The 21,599-nt window shown below is 42.3% G+C and overlaps 1 protein-coding gene and 1 long non-coding RNA gene across 2 annotated transcripts in view; one reads left to right on the top strand and one right to left on the bottom strand.

Annotated features, from left to right (window-relative positions):
• The window catches only part of LOC130288996 (uncharacterized), a 62,534-nt gene that overhangs the window by 25,010 nt on the left and 15,925 nt on the right, over positions 1-21,599 (bottom strand). The window lies entirely within an intron of this gene.
• CAMK4 (calcium/calmodulin dependent protein kinase IV) overlaps positions 13,414-21,599 on the top strand; it is a 261,206-nt gene continuing 253,020 nt past the window's right edge. Inside the window, exon 1 of the mRNA XM_056537474.1 lies at positions 13,414-13,859. Within this exon, the coding sequence (XP_056393449.1) occupies positions 13,684-13,859 (176 nt within the window). The 5' untranslated portion in view covers positions 13,414-13,683. The remainder of the gene's footprint in view (positions 13,860-21,599) is intronic.

The following is a 21,599-nucleotide window of genomic DNA, read 5'->3' as shown; positions in this document are numbered from 1 at the left end:
GGTTTTCACCGGAGTACCCCTTTAAGTTAGTGGGAAATCTGCGTGGCAGGCAGTACACAGTGCAGGGCTCACAATACTCAGAGTACCCAGCTTTTCCAGTCTCTTAAAGAGAATCTCTATCTGGTAAAGCAGCCATATTGGAGACAAGAAGATAAATGGCATGATTTAAAGAGTACCTCTCTTGATCAACCACCCTCTGTCTTTATTTTTTAGTATTTTTTTTCGTTTTCTACCTTGATATTGCTTTGTATTTTCAACTCAGTCTCAGTCAGATTCACAGACTGGGAAGGGGCATTAGCCAGCAGGTGTGACATCATCTGAAGCCATACAGGGGAGAACATCCTCCCTCACTCTGCTACACACAGCCCAGAGCAGTTCAGTGTGTGAGATGAGCTATGATTGGCTAAGGCTGCATACAACCCACTCAGCCCTCCAGACTGCATTTCCTGATTTTGGACTTCTGCCAGGCCAGCAGGAGTCCAAAGTCTGTGCAAGAGATAGGGCGAAATGTGCTCTGAACAAGTAGGGAGACACCTAGTGGCAGCTTTTTCAAACACAAATAAAACATAGAAAACTTTTTTTTTTTTTTTTTAACAAAGTACATTAGAAATATTTTTTTATTTACCATAAGGAGTGCAATAGCAAAAATTTGTTTTATTGATAGTGCCCATTTAATCCTTGATTAGTTCATTATTGATTATTTTAGGATGTGAAATGCTTCCAACAAAACTTGCCAAGTACAATCAAAGGCAAAAAAAAAAAGAAAAGGACTGTGTTAATTTTCCTCTCAAACAAAGGTCATGTAGGAAGACCGGGCAACGCTGGGTACTCAACTAGTTACTTATATGCAGGACCATGGAGCAATGGCAGAAGGTGTCATGATCAAATGAGACACGTTTTCTTTTCTTATCACGTGAATGGCTCAGTGTGTGTCCATCAACTGCCTGGGGAAGAGATGGGACCAGAATGCACTATTGGTAGAGGTGTGATACTCTGGGCGATGTTTTGCTTGGAAGCCTGAGGCATTGCATTCATGTGTATGTTTATTTTTATCAAGGACAGTGTACCTGGCAATTACGACAAAAAAAAGCAAAAACTTTTGACATGTCAGAGAGACCTGTCAAAAGTTTTGCTGTGACCCCCGCCAATCATAAGAATAAGCATTTAGAAGTGTTTTGCTCACTTAGCGGGCTCGCAGCGATCTTCATTTATAAGTCTATGGGGAGATCCCTGTGTGAGTGAACCGATCAAAACTTTTGACATTTCATTGTTACCATAAAATTATCATATCTTTTTTTTTTTTCCGTAAATTATTTTATATTTATCAAATAAGCCATAACATTGCATTAAAATTTTTAATTTTTTAACTTTGCGACCGGACAACGGGTGTCCAGACTTTTGCATAAGACAATAGATTGATAAAATAAATAAGTATAATATAATTTTTTTTTTCAAAGGTGAGCATATTCAGTGTTAAAGAGTACAAGATGTTCAATGTTCAAGATCCAAGCCTAATGATTAACTTTCTAATATGTTGTAATACATTTTTTATTCCTTTTATGTTTTTTTTTTTTCACTTTAAAATACTCTCCACTCCATGGCATGAGTCCAAAATCACAGCCTGCAGACAGGACACAGGTAAGCTCAGTGCAGCCCCCACCTGTCAATCAGAGCGAGCGCTGAGCTTGTACTTCAGCAGGGAGCGCGCCTGACTCGGCCGGCTCCGCCCCCCCGATAAGGAGAGGCTGCATGTGCTGGCCCCGTGTCAGTGGAGCGCAGCTCTTCATCTAGGAACAATTGGGTCTGCCTTGGAAAATATCCATACGTCCCATCGAGGTCTTCAATTCATATTCATTATCAGTGTAAGTCTCATATTTTATTTTACAGGTTATAATTTATATTTTAATATAAAAAACACATATATGAATATCAGTGTTTCATAAATAGTGTGCACTTTTTGGAAACACATACATTTATGGTCGTAAATGTTGGCACCCCTGAAATTTTTCTAGAAAATGAAGTATTTCTCACAGAAAAGGATTGCAGTAGCACATGTTTTGCTATACACATGTTTATTCCCTTTGTGTGTATTGGAACTAAACCAAAAAAGGGAGGGAAAAAAAGCAAATTTTACATAATGTCACACCAAACTCCAAAAATGGTCTGGACAAAATTATTGGCACCCTTTCAAAATTGTGGAAAAATGAGATTGCATCAAGCATGTGATGTTCCTTTTAAACTCATCTGGGTCAAGTAACAGGTGTGGGCAATATAAAAATCACACCTGAAAGAAGATAAAAAGGAGAGAAGTTCACATAGTCTTTGCATTGTGTGTCTGTGTGTGTCACACTAAGCATGGGCAACAGAAAGAGGAGAAGAGAACTGTCTGAGGACTTGAGAACCAAAATTGTGGAAAAATGTCAACAATCTCAAGGTTACAAGTCCATCTCCAGAGATCAAGATTTGACATTGTCCACAGTGTGCAACATTTTAAGAAGTTTGCAACCCATGGCACTGTAGCTAATCTACCTGGGCGTGGACGGGAGAGATTGATGAAAGGTGTCAATGTAGGATAGTCCGGATGGTGAATAAGCAGCCCCAAACAAGTTCCAAAGATATTTAAGCTGTCCTGCAGGCTAAGGGAGCATCAGTGTCAGCGCAAACTATCCGTCGACATTTAAATGAAATGAAACGCTATGGCAGAAGACCCAGAAGGACCCGACTGCTGACAGAGACATAAAGAAGCAAGACTACATTTTGCCAAAATGAACTTGAGTAAGCTAAAATCCTTCTGGGAAAAGGTCTTGTGGACAGATGAGACCAAGATAGAGCTTTTTGGTAAAACACATCATTCTACTGTTTACGGAAAACGGAATGAGGCCTACAAAGAAAAGAACACAGTACTTACAGTGAAATATGGTGGAGGGTCAATTATGTTTTGGGGTTGTTTTGCTGCCTCTGGCACTGGGTGTCTTGAATGTGTGCAAGGCATCATGAAATCTGAGGATTACCAATGGATTTTGGGTCGCACTGTACAGCCCAGTGTCAGAAAGCTGGGTTTGCGTCCGAGATCTTTGGTCTTCCAGCAGGTCAATGACCCCAAACATACGTCATAAAGCACCCAGAAATGGATGGCAGCAAAGCGCTGGAGAGTTCTGAAGTGGCAGCAATGAGTCCAGATCTAAATCCTATTGAACACCTCTGGAGAGATCTCAAAATGGCTGTTGGGAAAACAGAGAGACCTGGAGCAGTTTGCAAAGGAAGAGTGGTCCAACATTCCGGCTGAGAGGTGTAAGAAGCTTATTGATGGTTATAGGAAGCGACTGATTTCAGTTATTTTTTCCAAAGGGTGTGCAACCAAATATTAAGTTAAGGGTGCCAATAATTTTGTCCAGCCCATTTTTGGAGTTTGGTGTGACATTATGTCCAATTTCCTCCCTTTTTTGGTTTAGTTCCAATACACACAAAGGGAATAAACATGTGCATGGCAAAACATGTGTTACTGCAATCCTTTTCTGTGAGAAAAATTTCAGGGGTGCCAACATTTACGCCCATGACTGTGTATAGATATATATATATATATATATATATATATATGGCTGCATACAGGAAGAAGGGCTGGCCCTGGCAGGCCTCAGATGACGTTGCGCCTGCCGGGCCATGCCCACTTCCTCCCCTCGCAAACAGCAGGGAACTGAGCTACCGAAGAGAACCGAAATCTGGTATTTTTTGGGGGTTTGGAATTAAAAAAGTACAGGGATACAGTTAGAGTCAAGGACAGATGGGGAGGGGGATTAGGGAGAGTGTAGATGATGATAGGTACTCTTTGAATCTGTGATGATGATGATAATAATAATAATAATAATAAGTGGTGGTATGCCATACATACATTGAGATCTATTAGTTTAGTCAATAAATCACTGTCGCTATTTGATTCCATGGGGATATTTTATACAATATTTTTTCTTTAAAAAAACACTTACTGCACAAATATGGAATAAATAATATTATACAAATAAAAATTATCTTTTAATATCCAGTTCTTAAGCACTGAATCCCTTTTACCTTTATGTATCAACTATATTTAACAATTCTTAAAATAATTGTTATTCAATTGAATCAAATGATTTAATGTGTTCAAATATGCCTTAATAATGTATATAGTACTAACATTTTTAAGATGGTTGATGGTTAACATCTAACGCTATCGAGTAACATTGCTTAGTCCTTGGCCTGTCTACTGGTCATTCAATGATGAAAATGCATATTTGAATATCATTTCCATTTAAATCTATCTGGGGATACGAGACAAGAAATAAATAGTGTCTACTATGTTTTATATCATATGTATTACAAGTGACCTTGTTGAATTCAGATGAATATTCCCAGTGGTCCTCTGAACCCTGTGGGAACTAGCATGGGTCCTAGCTATAAACTGAACTCAAGTAGCAATTGCAACCACACCCTGATGCAAGAGTGTAACCTAAAAAACATGCTAGATCGTCTCTTGTAGAATGCTCATGTATTTCTTAATAGCTCTGTTTCTATTTAAGATTTCCATCATAGTTTGGATTGTTGAGTGTATTTCTCTCTGGTGAGCTTCTACCAATGCTGCCTTATTTCTTTTCTTAGCCCCTTTCCCTGCCATGCCTTTTGGGCTTTAAAGGGGTACTCTGCCCCTAGAAATCTTATCCCTTATCCAAAGGATAAGGGATAAGATGTCTGATTGCGGCGGTCTGGTCTCTAGGACCACTTTCGGTCACCATGTGGCACCCGGTGTTCAGGATGCTTGGTATGAAAGGCTGTGGTCGTGATCTCACACCACGCCCACTTGTGATGTCACTCCGCACCCCTCTATTCATGTCTACGAAAGGGGAATGGCCCCACACACCTCCATTCATAGACATGAATGGTGGGGGCGTGGCTTGACGTCAAGGCCACCCACACTATAATGTTCAGAACACGGTGGGCTGCACAGAGATCGTGAGGGGTCCCAGAGGCCGGACCCCAGCCATCAGACATCTTTTCCCCCTGTGCTTTGAATAGGGTATAAGATTTGTGGGGGCAGAGTACCCCTTCAATGCCCAAGTATTTTTTTCGTTTTCGCATTGTTGCATTCCAAGTCCCTTTTTTCTGCAAAGGACTTGTTATTTGCAGAACAAGTTGTACTTTTTAATACCACTATTTTAGGTTTTCATATTTCTTATTGGTTTATTTTTAATATTATTTTTTTTCTGCTGGTCAAATTGAAGAAATCTGATTATGTAATTCGTTTTTTTTTTTGTAATTTAAATTTACACCATACAGTAAAAATAACATCAAAGCAGAATTTTGTGGGTCAATACAATTACAGCAATGCCAAATTTATAGTTTTTTTTTATTTTTTACCACATTGCCATAATAGAAAAAAAAATGTAATAAGTGTCGCCACATCCATAACTATACAAGATCCATAACTATTATTATTATTATTTTTTTTGCTATTGGTACCATTTTGGAATATGTATTGACTTTTTGTTAAAAAAAAAAACATTTTTCTTTCATTTTTGGAGGGGCAGATTAACAAAATACTACAATCCTGTTGTTTAAAATATTTGTGCAGTGTTTAACTTGCGGGATAGATAATAAAATATGTTTATTGTTTGGGTTGTTGCACGGACGTGGCAATACCAAATATGCGTGTTTCATTTTTTTAAATGTTTTATGTATAAGAAGGGATATAAAGAAGAACTATACCTTATATAGGGGTGGGGGGGGGGGTTATTGAGGGAGGAATTTTTTTTATAACCACATAACAGGCTACACAGACTGCCTTTGCAAGACCCCCAGCTGCCACGGAATCTGGGACTGAGGATTGCTGGGGCTGATCCTTGAGGTAAGCGGCACTCTTCACATGCAGAGGTCATGATTTGACCAAGGCATGTAAAGGGTTAATCTACCTGCTAGTTACAGCGGGAGCCCAGCTATCATACTGACAGCTGAGCTCCTGCAATCTCTGCACAGGACTGCCACTAAAGCTTATTCTAGCCCCACCATGAAAATGTGCCTATAAAAGGGTTATGCAGGAATAGAAAAACTGAGCTAATTTCTTTCAAAAACCGCTCCCCGTCTGTCTCCAGGTTGGGTGTGGTTCTGCAGCTCGATTCCGGTAAACTGCATGGAGCCAAGTTGTAATACCACACACAAACTGGGGACAGATGTGGAGCTGCTTTTGAAAGAAGAAGTTAGCTCAGTTTTTTTAAATTCCTGGATAACCCCTTTAATGACCTCCATAATAAGACATATTTACAGTCATTAAAAAGTTAAACATGTAACTACCCACTCCTTGACCCTCAGTTTTAGTCAGGGTCGTTAGGGTGTCCTAATCTGTTTCCTTTTTCCATAATTCCTCCCCCCATACCTTAGGAGTTGTCACACATGTCTCTATGTAGTTTTGACATATTTGTCGCAAGTCCAGGCCCACGGTTTGTTTCTAGTTATTTTAACATTTTTCTTCAGAGATGGTTGACACACCAGAAATTACAGTCTAGCACAGCAATGCTCATTCTAAACTGGCCTCATCCAGCTTTATTCTTCAGCCACAGCAAACAAACTACAGAAACACTATGCACATTATATAAGACAAAAACCTGCTCAGCTGAGCTCTAACTAAAGTATATAGTAACAGCATGCCTAGCTGTCGGAGTGTTCAAGGAATGGGAGTCCATTCCTCGAACACTATGAGCTGGCCTCCAGCACCTGGGCCATCTGAGGTTGAACCCATAACCTGGACTGACCAGATGTGGTAGTTATATATTCAGAGGGCACAGTATGTGGCAGGGTTATATTCAGAAGGCTTAGTGTGTGGCAGTATTATATTAAGAATTCAAATAAAGAAAAAGACATGGTTGCACAGCTACAACATTCACCTAGATCTAAGGCTTCTCAGATGTACTTTATGATCATGAAGTGCAAGTCCACTAGCCACGTCACTGCCACCTGGTCGTAAGTGTACTTTATGATCATGAAGTGCAAGCCCACTGCCATCTGTAAGTAGCGGGTCCCTAACAACCCTAGCATAAAATGGCGCTGAATTGAGTGCGGACCACCTCCGCCCCAACACAAGTGCCCACAGGGGGAATGACCCACTGGCAGAGCAGCCCCAATGCCGCCCAAACCAGTCATTGAATAGGTTTGTAAAAGAACTGCGATATCTGTGATATTATTTATCAAATTATTTAGAAGTTAAAAACATCTCAGAAAAGAGAATCCCTTCACCTTTCTGTAAGAGATTTAGGCAAATTAAGACTACAATTTACTTGAATGGTAAAGCTATCATCCATATCCTCTTTTAATAAAGAAAGGTAAGGGACAGCACATTCAGCTTGGTCTGATATGGTCAGCTTTATCTGCAGTTACTAATAAGACAAAATACTGTTAGACATTTCAATGGAGCGCTTTTCATAATGGTCAACACAACACTAGAGCCAGGTAATGTAAGTAACAAATCAGAAGGCAGTGGCACAAAGAGGTCGTATTTATTGTTTTCTACATCTGGATGGCTTACTCACAATTATTCACACAAATGATCCAAAGTAATAACACCTACAAGAGTTATAAAGCCCCACTTCAAAAATATTGCATGACAAAATATTTAAAGTATATATTTAAAAGTATAAATCCACAAAATAAAAGAAAAGAGTTGGCGCAATCACCATGGGATCTTGAGTGAAAATGTATTTAGAGTTCATGAAGCTGAATAAAGAGAAACAAACCCACGTGTGTCGAGCACAGCTGGGACGGCAGGAGCGTGCACCCAGACGACAGCAGCTGTTTGATGCCGCTAGGTGTTTCCACAGGTCCCACTGACCGGGGGCCTGAGGAAACACCTATCGGAGTGAAACAGCTGCTGTCGTCTGGGTGCATGCTCCTGCCGTCCCAGCTCTGCTCGACACACGTGGGTTTGTTTCTCTTTATTCAGCTTCATGAACTCTAAATACATTTTCACTCAAGATCCCATGGTGATTGCTCCAACTCTTTTCTTTTATTTTGTGGATTTATACTTAAATGAGATGATATCAACACCTGGATGTACTCCAGCACCAGCAGCCTGATTAGAAAATAAGTGGAGTGATCAAACGCCACACCCAATCTATCTGCAAAGCTAGATTCATGGAAATGTAGGCAGCATTATGAAGTCATTTCAGTGATGATTTGCACCCAAAATATAGCCTAACCCATGTCTGCCACATCAGCTAAAACAGATAAGTACAAGGCATACACAAGAACCTGGTGCTAATAGAATAGTGTTTGCTATACTAAATAAGCACCAGAAAGTTTAAAGTTTACAAGTGCTTGACTTGTGGTAAAGACGAACTGACAGCCTGTTGGCCCACACTAAACCCAATATACTGGGCTATAGTTTAGTTGAAAAGCTTTAAAAAAAAGGGTCACATTTATTGGTGAAGTACTTGCAGAGTTTATATATTCCTTGCTATTGCACTACTGTGCGCAATGGAGACAGTGAACCAGCTCACCAAGTTGCCCTGCTTCCTCAAAATTCACTGCCCGGTCCACCTCCATGATGAACATGTCTTCACTCTTATGTCACCGAGTTTGCCGGAGGATGAGCGTCCTGCTCTCTGACTACTAGTGACATAAGAGTGAAGACATTTACATATTCTGTGCGGGAGCAGGATGGGAGCAGTAAATATTCAGGAGGCAGGAGAGCTCGGTTAGCTGGCTCCCTGCCTCCATTGTACAACAATGTAGTGGCATGTAGTGGCAAATTGGTCTTCAGGTATCGATAAATGTTAGGTGATATTGGACGACACAGCTGTATATTTAAGTTTTGACATGCTTAGCGGCATGAAAATGGTAACATCCATAATGTAAAAAACTACAGTCAGTCGATTTATTGTGTGTCTATTTCTAACCTCCTGTTTCTGTTCTTTTTTGACTAGTGTGTTTAGGTATTGCTTCTGTAAATTGTAAACCCCCATTCTGATTATATACTACTTAGAAAATAAAAATTTGGAGTAAAGAGGATTCAGTTTCCCTAAAGAAAGATATAATCTATGAATTATAACCAAATGATGCTGTGTTCTTGAAATAAATTATATGGATACTCGTATTCTACCTCACATGCTATCTTGGATGCAATTGCATATAGGAGGAGCACATTCAGATTACTTATAGTGCCCCTCTTCTGCACCTGTTTGGGTGGTCATGCATATTAAAGGGGTTGTCTGAACTAAGTTAAAAAAAGTTTTTTAAAAACTGACAGCATGCTTGGGTGCTAAAATAATCAATCACACAATACTCACCTATCTTCTGCTCGCTAGTCCTCACACTGCTCCATGAATTCCCCTTGTGATGACATTCTAAACACACTACAGCCAATCTCTGGTCTTGTGCCGACTACGATTGCTGGTCTTGTGCCGACTACCATTAAGGCCAGTGATTGGCTCCACTGTGTTGGGATTGTCATTAGCAAAGCAGTAAGAGAGTGTCTTCCAGGCAAGTCAACAGAGGCAACGGGGAGGACTGAAGCAGAACATAGAGGAGAAAATTAATATGACCTAATCTTTGGTCAGTATTTTGAGCCAAAACCAGGAGTGAATCCAAAACACAGAAAAATAGACACAACTTTTTAGTTTTTCGGTTTCGGTTACACTACTGGATTTGGCTAAAAATACTGCCTCAAATACTGCATATAAACCCAGCCAAAATCCATGTAGCCCCTGGCTTATAATGAATCCTTTTATTTTCATGTATTTCATTATATATAAAAAATAATATATATATATATATATATATATATATATATATATATATTTTTTTTTTTTTATGTACTATGTTTCTCTAAACAGCACAAATCTGTCTTAAGATGTTTTAGTATTTTGATTATAAATACAATCTTAGTACTTGGCCATGTAAGTACATTGCTATCCTAGAAGAATGTACAGTATCTATGCAGTTAACTACTGTACACTGGGGTTTATGACACTACGTAATACTCTGTGGACATCGGCGGTGCGTGACCTCAACTAGCCACATGCGTAATTCCTTCATTCTCGGAATACTAACGGTGGGCGCTGAATAGTAAGTGATCACCCTCACTCAGCCTCATGCAGCCTTAATGTTTGATCTATCTAAAGCCAGCGTCTCTTTGCACATAGAACATCCCCTTGGAAACGGGGGCTGAGCAGCCTTATCCCTGCCAATTGGTGGAGGATCCCTCTAGTTAGCATAATGTAAATTGCTGACGTGGAGAAAGTGTATTGGAGCTCTCCTGGGGGCTGCTTAATGTAGGAGGTGGTCAGAAATACTCGGCATCTGTGCAGGTGCATTTGGCTAGACATCATGTCCATATGCTGTGGTGTGCTGTATACCACTGCAATCTTATATCTTCTATCGCCCTGATTTATCACTATCGGTGATGGTTTTGTTGCATAGAGACGGCTTAATGAATTATCAGAGATTTTGGAGGGAGAAATCAGTGGAGGGACAGAGCAGCTGAGGCATAACTAGTGTATCTGGGAGTGAGTTGCTGCTCCGACACCTCCCTAGGGATAGCTCAGTAGAGGGATAGTAATCACAGGGACTGGAGTCCTAGGAGCAGTCATTTACTTCCTTCCCTCCCCATCTACTCTATTATTCATGTTAACCCTTTTAGGAGCATGTCAACAGAGGGACAGTGATTTTGCTGTCTCCCTTCCCGCTCTAATCCTATAAGCACCTTCTCTCTAATGTAGATTTTTCTCCTGTGTATTGAAACATGATTTGCCATTGTTTCTGACACATTCCAATGAATAATCTGTGTTTTATGATATAAAGAGAAGAATATTTTCAAATCCACAGATTCCAACTGTCTGTAAATTCCAGTGTATGTATAAAAATCCAGTGTATGTATAAAAAATAAATAAAAAAATAATGTGTCTATAGTGTTTTTAAGAAACTTTTTACCACGTTTAGGAACACTTAAAGGGGTACTCCGCCCCAAGACATCTTATCCCTGGGGTCCCCCGCGATCTCGGGTGCTCCGTACCGGATGAATGGCGATAAGAGGTGGAGGCTCATGATGTCATGGTCACGCCCCGCTAGTGACGTCACGGCCATACCCCCTCAATGCAAGTCTATGGGAGGGGGCGTGACGGGCGTCACGCCCCCTACCATAGACTTGCATTGAGGGGGCCTGGCCATGACGTGATGAGCGGGGCGCGGCCGTGACATCATGAGCCTACGGCGCTGCACCTGACACTCTACACAAACGCTGGGTGCTGCAGGGAGATCGTGGGGGTTCCCAGTGGCGGGACCCCCGCGATCAGACATCTTATCCTCTATCCTTTGGATAGGGGATAAGATGTCTAGGGGTGGAGTACCACTTTAACTGCCAGCAAGTCTTTATGCAGCTGGGATTTGGTGTCTCAAAACTTCATATATTTAGTCCACCCCTTCACACAATCGAACATTACATAACATTTAATTTACTGCTTCTTTACGCTACAAGTGGCTCTGGGCTCTCAAAATTGACCACTAAAGCTAGATTCATATCTGTGTCGGAGGCTCTACAAGATTTCATTCAGCAGCAGAAAAAAGTTGGCAACCACTGCATGACATACACCAAGGGAGCCAGATGGACCCCATTGATCCCTAAAAATGTTATTGGAGCTTGGAAATGTTTGGTGGGCCCATAGGGGGAGATTTATCAAAACCTGTGCAGAGAAAGAGTGGTGCAGTTGCCCATAGCAACCAATCAGATCGCTTCTTTCATTTATGACAGGCCTTTTTAAAAATGAAAGAAGAAATCTGATTGGTTGCTATGGGCAACTGCACCACTCTTTCTCTGCACAGGTTTTGATAAATCTCCCCCATAGAGAATTAATGGAGCACTGACGGTGCTATTCTTTTTGGGAGTAATTTTGATGTCATTTTGGGAAGGGGAAATAACAAGCTGAAATAACTCAGCGGTTTTCCCACTGGTGTCCATCACTTTATTTGATTATAATTGGATAAACAATACAGCATGCAGCATTTTTTTTTTTTTTTTGGGGGGGGGGGGGGGGGGGGAGGGCTGATGCTGTGATGCACCTAAACTTGGCCCTTTTCACACTACAGGTATTATGCTGCTTTTTTTTTTACTGCCGTTATTTTACAATAACGGATGGGAAAAAAACAGATGCAATAACTGGTAATAACAGATGATAACTGATGACCATCATCCGTTATTTTTAATGAGTTTTTACTTAAAAAACCTGATGTTCATCCGTTATCATCCGTTATTACCAGTTACATCCGGTTTTTAATCAGGTTTTTAACCCTTTTTTCTGTAAAGCCGTACTGAGGATGCTCAGTACAAAAAACAGATGTTAAAAACCTGACAATAACTGATAACAGATTTTTTTTTTAACATCCGGTACTCATAGACTTCAATATTAAAATTTAAAGTCGATTTTTTTTTTTTTTTGCCGGACAAAAAATTTGTGCATGCAACGTCTTTTGTTCCGGCAAAAATAACTGACATTAGTAAAAAAAAAAAACGGACATGTCTGATGGAAAAGGATGTTCAAAAAATCCCATTGACATGAATAGGATTTTTTGACAGATGTTTTCAGGACTTTTTGCTGGGAGTAATAAAGGAGGTTTTTTACAGGATGATACCTGTAGTGTGAAAGGGGCCTTAGTGGGGAATTTCTGGCACACCCCGCTGCTGCTAGTTCATGTATAAGGCTAGGTTCACACTGCGGAATTCCGCCTGCAATTCCGCTTTGAAATTGCAGGGAGAAATTCTGCTTGCTAAAATGAACAGTGTAGTGAATGGTTTTCCGTTCGCAAATTCACACTTCGGAATTTGTGAAGAGGAATTTGTGAACGGAAAATGCGCTTGGAAATTTCCGCCTGACGAATGGCGTTGCTCATTCTTCAGGCGGAAATACTGGCGGAACACATTGTAGTCCATTGAAGAATGTAGTGTCTGCACGGTCATAGCGCCGACTGATTCAGTCGGTGCTGGCCGCACTCGGAATCTCCGGGCGTAAATGTTCTGCCCGGAGATTCCGCAGTGTGAACCTAGTCTTAGAGTGCACCTATATAGGGCATGTGTAAGAGCCCCCCGGGTGTATATTTTTATTTGGAGCTACTGATATGTGCTGTCATTATTATCATTTCACAGATTACAGCAAATGCTGACAATTTATTCCTAATAATATTCTCTCCCATAGAAATATAGGACTTCATGATTCATCCTTGTTTTCTAATGTGTTCCTGAAGACATTGTATATCCTCCTTGCTGACAATCAGGTTGTTAAAAAAAAAAAAATCAGGTCGGCAACACTGAGCAAACCCACTAAACAAACTCCAAGTGTGCCTATAAATACCTCTGGCTTTCCTCCACTGTGTGTGATCAGGGCTGGGGAGAGGAGCAGAGTGTGCAGCAGGCACAGCAGGCACAGCATCACTAGGAGCCCTTTCCTGCCTGTACCCCAACTCCTCACAGGGCTGCCCTCTCCAGCCAGGCTAAGGGCACTGGGTGCCAGACCCTAAGCAGCAGGGTCTCTTATCCTGGGCACACACAGACCCTGCCTCCTCCTCCTGCTGCTGCCCCATTGGCTGGGATTGGTGCTCTATTGATTGAGGAGCTGAGCTGAGTGCCTGTGTCTCATTCCCCCTCCTGGCAGCCCTGTCCTCCTCTACCTCCCCGAGATGCTGAAAGTCACTCTCCCCTCCTCGTCCTCCTCGTCTTCCTCAGCATCCTCCACTACCTCCTCCTCCTCCTCCTCTTCCTCCAGGTCTGGCAGCACAGCACCGGATTACTGGATCGATGGCTCCAACAAGGACACCTTGGCCCATTACTACGAGCTGGAGTCCGAGCTGGGACGGTAAGTAGAGCAGATCACCATGTCTAATGAATGCAGCGGTGCTGCTCTGCCCAGGCATGCACTTGCCTGTGTCCCATCCCTCATTCACAATCCAAGGATGGAAGTTCCACTAATGATCATTCAGTATCTCAGCCTGTGTGTTTCTATGAATGGGCAGGAACCATGAGAGGAGAGGGGAGATGTGGTGTGGATGGCAGGGGCTGCTGGCAGTGCTGATCATCACTAACATGGATTGTGATGATAATACCATCCCATTCTTCCAGAAGTCTTTGGAGACACCATGCATTCTTATTCACACCACATCTCAGGACAGCAACACAGGGATGTGCCCAGGGGATGCATCCTGCCTAATGTTAAGCTATTGCACATATGCTTCCCTATATACTGTGTGTGGCAGAACAGACATGGAGATGCATGATGTGATACATTGTGCTGTGATTGTATCTTGTTGCACAGCAGGTGGATCGCATAGGATTAATCTTGTTGCCCCCTGTTGGAGATCAGATGTTGTCTCCACCTTCTTGAGGTCACTATCTCCACTTTGCCTGATATGAAACAATGGGACTGGGAAAGGCAGATCTGTATCTATCTATTGCTACTGTACTAGTGCTATTATTATTATGTACTGTATTGTTATTATCTTCTTCTTGTCTTCATGTAACAGCTAGGGAGAAGAATCTTTCTTATATGCAGAAGAGATTGTCTCATGAATTGGGGGATGAGATGGGTTTGGTGTAAATTACAATGTTAAATGTGAAATGAGCCTTTTATGATGAGTTCTGGTTTTGTTTACTGTTTCTTGTTTATAGTGTTATATCAGTGTTTCCCAACCAGGATGTTTGTTTATGGTTTTATTATATATTGTTTGTCAATACATATAACACAGTGTTTCCCAACCAGGGTGCCTGCAGCTGTTACTAAACTACAACTTCCAGCATGCCTGGACAGCCGAAGGCTGTCCAGGCATGCTGGGAGTTGTAGTTTAGCAACAGCTGGAGGCTCCCTGGTTGGGAAACACTGTGTTATATGTATTGACAAACAATATATAATAAAACCTTAAACTTACGATCTAGACAGGGCAATAAGTCTATGTGTGTAAATGCATTTTTTTTTAAATCATTTTCATAGTAAATATCCCATAAAAATATGATTTTTTTATACTGTTAGAGACTATAATGGGGTTCGATAAGGTGTCATTTCCATAATAAAGCTCTATCTGTGCCAAATGATAAGAAGTTGAATTCAAGCAGAGGTCTAGCTTGAATGATATGTATGTAATACACTGCTCAAAATAATTAAAGGGAACACTAAGATAACAGATCTGAATGAATGAACTAATTGTATGAAATACTTTCATCTTTACATAGTTGAATGTGCTGACAACAAAATCACACAAAAATTATCAATGGAAATCAAATTTATCAACCCATGGAGGTCTGGATATGGAGTCACACTAAAAATCAAAGTGGAAAACCGCACTATAGGCTGATCCAACTTTGATGTAATGTCCTTAAAACAAGTCACAATGAGGCTCAGTAGTGTGTGTGGCCTCCACGTGCCCGTACGACCTCCCTACAATGTCTGGGCATGCTCCTGATGAGGTGGCGGATGGTGTCCTGAGGGATGTCCTCCCAGACTTGGACTAAAGCATCTGCCAACTCCTGGACAGTCTGTGGTGCAATGTGGCATTGGTGGATGGAGCGAGACATGATGTCCCAGATGTGCGCAATCGGATTCAGGTCTGGGGAATGGGGGTCCAGTCCATAGCATCAATGCCTTCCTCTTGCAGGAACTGCTGACACACTCCAGCCACATGAGGTCTAGCATTGTCTTGCATTCAGAGGAACCCAGGGCCAACCGCACCAGCATATGGTCTCACAAGGGGTCTGAGGATCTCATCTCGGTACCTAATGGCAGTCAGGCTACCTCTGGCAAGCACATGGAGGGCTGTGCAGCTCCCCATAGAAATGCCATCCCACACCATTACTGACCCACCCCAAATCGGTCATGCATGGGGATGTTGCAGGCAGCAGAACGTTCTCCACGGCATCCACAGACTCTGTCACGTCTGTCACATGTGCTCAGTGTGAACCTGCTTTAATCTGTGAAGAGCACAGGGCACCAGTAGCGAATTTGCCACTCTTGGTGTTCTCTGGCAAATGCCAAATGTCCTGCATGGTGTTGGGCTGTAAGCACAACCCCCACCTGTGGACGTCGAGCCCTCATACCACACTCATGGAGTCTGTTTCTGACTGTTTGAGTGGACACATGCACATTTGTGGCCTGCTGGAGGTCATTTTGCAGGGCTCTGGCAGTGCTGCTCCTGCTCGTCCTTGCAAAGGCAGAGGTAGTGGTCCTGCTGCTGGGTTGTTGCCCTCCTACGGCCTCCTCCACGTCTCCTGATGTACTGGCCTGTCTCCTGGTAGCGCCTCCATGTTCTGGACACTACACTGACAGACACAGCAAACCTTCTTGCCACAGCCCGCATTGATGTGCCATCCTGGATGAGCTGCACTACTTGAGCCACTTCTGTGGGTTGTAGACTCCGTCTCATGCTACCACTAGAGTGAAAGCATCGCCAGCATTCACAAGTGACCAAAACATCAGTCAGCAAGCATAGGAACTGAGAAGTGGTCTATGGTCACCACCTGCAGAACCACTCCTTTATTGGGGGTGTCTTGCTAATTGCCTATAATTTCCACCTGTTGTCTGTTCCATTTGCACAACAGCATGTGAAATTGATTGTCAATCAGTGTTGTTTCCTGAGTGGACAGTGTGATTTTACAGAAGTGTGATTGACTTGGAGGTACATTGTGTTGTTTAAGTGTTCCCTTTATTTTTTTGAGCAGTGTACATACTCTGGGGTGAGGGATGCACCATTGCAATAACTTTCTAGCCATGGTGTAGTATATTAAGAAATGGGGAGCGTCTCTTTTTATATTGTACAATGAAGGATACATTAGGACTTGTGTTGCCATTCTCTCATCTCAAATGGAAATGCTTGTGACAATAATCATAATTCTGATGCTTGTGGTGTCCATTTGCAAAGGCATATCTCGTAGCAATTACACGCATTGAATAAATCTTCTGAATATGATGTATGAAGATGCTATTAAATCTAAGATAATATTAATATGCTTATTTTAAACTATAAAAAAAATGATTTTTTTTAGGATTTTTTAGAACAAATGAAGGGAAAATAAACAGACAGTTTATCCCAACTTGACCCTTTTGGGTAAAAAGACACGATACGGTTGCAGTTGCATTGCAGATGGTCATATGCAGTATGTACTGATGGAATGCTGTGGTTAATCTGCCTTTTTTTTTTTGTAGTTTTAGCTGTTTAGGGTGTGATTGTACATAAAGCATATGACCAACTGCAACGCAATGCGACTGCATCGTGTTCTTACCCTTTGTCCTCTTAGAGGTCGCAGTTTCTTTAGGCAATAGTTTGACGGGTACACTGTATGGAGGCTGCCGGACAGGGCAGCAAGGGTGCAGGGGTGCAACTGCTGTACTGGACCACCACAGCTGTCTTTGGGCGGACACCACTCAATGTGAAACACTCAACCATTTAGCATAAAAAATACAAGTAAGTGGGCGGTCCTACTCAATGATTGACAGCTCTCTTTACAAGCACATATTTACACAGCGATCAGTCACGAAGTAGGACAGCCTAACTGACTACCCAGCCCAGAAGGAGCCGAGATTTACATGGATGACAAGTTATCCTAGATCTTATGTCATGAAGCTATGTATCTGTCTCCTCAGCATCTTCTGACCTATAACGTGATTCCTACAGATTGGACTTCATTTTTTTTAAAGTGACAGGTTCCCTTTTAACCCTAACTCTACTCATTGACAATGGACCAGGCGGCTAAGCTATGGCATGTTGTTTAGTGAGGACTTGACTGTGTAAAGCACTTCTGTCTGTAGGGTTATGAGAGCACTGGGGGTCCTACTGAGCTTTCTTAACAAAACATTTACCCGCTAACATATATAAAGGAGGACACAACAATCTGAAGTACAAAGTGACTGAATATATTCTGATCGGGGCTTTGGGCCTTTTCTACTAAATGAAGCTGAATGCTGTTGTTTCCAGCTCCTACACTTGTAAATAAACTGGGCCCTTGGTTGTCACCATAGGACTTGGTGCTTGTTGCAGACTGTAAATGACATGACTATAGCACTTGAAGCAGCATTGTATTCATTGGAATATTTACTGTCTTGTTTCTTTTTAATCAGACTTTGAAGTTATGCAAATGAAAGCATTTAAAGAATAAATGGCATAAATTAACATGCAGTTCAAAATAAAAGCAGAATATGTGCAAAATAATTAACTTTGCTGCTACTTTTATTTATTGTATGTCCTTAGGGCAGTGTTTCCCAACCAGGGTGCCTCCAGATGTTGCAAAACTACAACTCCCAGCATGCCTGGACAGCCTTTGGCTGTCCAGGCATGCTGGGAGTTGTAGTTTTGCAACACCTGGAGGCAACCTGGTTGGGAAACACTGCCTTAGGGTACGTTCACACAGGCAGATTACCTGCAGAATTTCCGCAGCAAATTTGCTGGGGAAAATCCGCAGCAGATAATCTGCTACCATTGAATTCAATGGGTCCGAAGGAAAATCTGCAAAACTGCCTCTATTGCGGATTTTCTAATGACCCATTGAAGTCAGTGGTAGCAAAATTCGCTGTGGATTTTCCACAGCAAATACGCTGCGGAAATTCTGCATGTAATCCGCCCGTGTGAAAGTACCCTGAGGGTGTCATTTCATGATCTGTAAAGCAGGGCAGGGAAGCTAGTTTGTGCCTTTGGTCAGTTTAGACCCTAGGCAAAAAAAGCAACTTAAAGGGGTACTCCACTGCCCTGCTCCCGGAGCTCCGCTCCCCAGTGTCCGGAAGTTTATTGTTCCAAACGGCTGTGTGCGGGCTTCCGTGTTCAGGGCTGCCCCTTGTGATGTCACGCCCGCCCCCTCAAGGAAGGTCTATGGGAAGGGGTCACGACGGAGTACCCCTTTAATTCGTATAGTAAGCGCTCGTCCACACTGCTGAATTTCCTCACTGAATTTCCTCTATTTTTTCATGCAAATCCCATGGCACACAAGTCATCTGAAGCAGATTGTAGCAGAATTTCCATGTAGAAATTCTGCCTGAAATCCTTGTGGAACCAAAGCTTCATTGTTGTCAATGGTAGGACCTGGTGAGCATTATCTTCTGCTTCAACAATGGACATGTCAGTTCCTGAAGCAGAAAATAATCCTGGTAAGGACTTTCATTGACATCAATGATTTAATTCCATGAGGATTCCAGGCAGAATTTATACTTTGCAATTCTGCTTGAATATGCTTAAAATTACTTGTGTGCCATGGCTTCTGCAAGAAAGTTGAGGAAATTTAGTAGTGTGGCTGAGCCCTAATTCTGAAATTCCACTGAGGTTTTTTTTTGCAAAAACGCCGTTATAGACGCCAATTTTCCTGCATCCATATGTTAGCTGCAAGTCAATAGTAAACTGCAAAATGCCAGATCCACTTGGCGTTTTTCAGTTTGGCTTTTTTTTTTTTTTATCCTTTTGGCGTTTTTCAGCAATTTTGGGCTCAGAGGCTGGTTTTTCAAAATGCCCGACAAAACCTAGTTTGGCGTTTTTTCACGTGGTTCTTATTCTTTTTTTTGGCTTTAGCGATCCAAAGAGAGCTATGATTGGCCGGATGGTTCCAGCCAATCACAGCTCTCGGTGGGAAATAGGAATATGTGTATATATACGTCAGTGCCGGGGACCATAGAAGAGCGCCGGCCGCATCTATAAATTATACAGGAGGATCACAGCGGGTGTCAGGATTGATACCCGCTGTGATCTGTTCTTAACTGCAGGTACTACTACTCCCAACATGGAGCACACTCTGCTGTACCTGCATTGATAGACAGATCGCAGCAGGTGTCAGAAGTTACACTCGCTGCGATCTGTCTATTAATGCAGGTACTACAGCTCTCAGCATGAAGCAGAGTGTGCTCCATGTTGGGAGTAGTAGTACCTGCAGGTTAAAACAGATCACAGCGGGTATCACTACTGACATCCGCTGTGATCGTTCTATATAATGCAGACATGCGGAGCGGCTCTATACAGCGCTCGCATCTATGCACTATACTCCGGCCGGCCACTCACTCATTCATATTTCCCTCAAAGAGTGGTGATTGGCTGCAACCATCTGGCCAATCCCCACTCTTGGCGGAAAATATGAATGAGTGATGTTCTATTCACATCACTGGCCGGAGTACAGAACAGAGATACGAGCGCTGTATAGAGCCGCTACGCATTTCTGCTATATTATGGACGATCGCATCGGGTGTCGGGACTGATACCTGGGGCAATAAGTCTATTAGTACAGGTACTTCTTCTCCCATCATGGAACAGTGTGTTCCATGCTGGGAGTAGTAGTGCTACATAAAAAATGTAAAAAAAAAAAAAAGTTAAACACACACACTTTATAAAAATTTTGTTATAAAAAAAAACATTCAGTTAAATACATTTTTTTACATCCCTACTGCATACCCAACAAATTTTTGTACAAAAAACGCCAAAGGGGCATTTTTAGGCTAAGTTTCCACTTGTTTTTTTTCTGGCAGTTTTTGGATATCTGCCACTGCAGTTTTTGAGCCAAAGTCAGAAGTGGATCCATAAGGGAGGAGAAGTATAAGTCCTTCCTTTATATGTCCTATTCCTTTCGAATACACTTCTGGCTTTGGCTCAAAAACTGCAGTGGCAATATTCCAAATCCTGCCAGAAAAAAAACCAAGTGGAAACTTAGCCTTAAAGAGTAGCTCCCATCATCCTATTTTTTTTTCTGTCCCTGCCCATTGCCAGTCTATCCCTAACACCTTCCCTGCTTTTAATTTTTATTTTTACTATATTAAAAATGCCTTTTGTTCACCTGGCAGTGTGCTCACTACCAGGCAGACTTCCCCAGCAGGCACCACGTCACTGATGCCTGCTGGGGGGGGGGACTTCCGCCCTTAGTTCATCTACACAGGATGCCTCCAGCTGTTTCACCACTACAACTCCCAGCTTGCCCTGACATCTATTGGCTGTCAGGGCATGCTGGGAGTTTTAGTATTGAAACAGCTGGAGGCACCCTGTGTAGATAAACTATTAGTCAGTTACATGCGGCGCTGCGGCGCTAGCCCGTCCCCTCCGTCTCCCTCCCCCCGTGCCATACCCGTTCCCTCCATCATAAACCCCCCTGCATACCCCATTCCCTCCATCACAAACCCCCCTCCCGCATACCCCTTTCCCTCATTACACTTACTGCAGAGTCCGGCAGCGGGCGTGCAGGGACAGCGGCGGCGGCGATGTGCGGGAGGAGTGGCCTCCCAACCAGTGGCCGAGGAGCCAATGCGCTCGCTCCCTGCCTGTCTGATTGACAGACAGGGAGCGAGCGCAGGCTGAATGAAAAAGGACCGATGCCCGGCCGCATCAGTCCTTTTTCAGGCGTGACGTCACGCCAGGCTGCAGCCGGCCACTAGGAGGGAGACCCCTAGTAGCCGGTTTTCAAATGTAAATTAAACCATTTTAATAAAAAAAATAATAATAAAAGTATATTAGAGATACGTTGTAGTACATAAGTACTACAACATATCAAAAAATAAAGTTGGTGACAGTGCCCATTTAAGCAAAAAAATAAATAAATAAATGTCAGATTGTCAAGTTGCCGTCAGCTGATACATTGAGTAAAACATTGGGAG

The sequence above is a fragment of the Hyla sarda genome, chromosome 1, assembly GCF_029499605.1.
Source record: "Hyla sarda isolate aHylSar1 chromosome 1, aHylSar1.hap1, whole genome shotgun sequence".
Taxonomy (NCBI): domain Eukaryota; kingdom Metazoa; phylum Chordata; class Amphibia; order Anura; family Hylidae; genus Hyla; species Hyla sarda.
The sequence above is the reverse complement of the archived record's forward strand: the minus strand, read 5'-3'. Positions and strand labels throughout refer to the sequence as shown.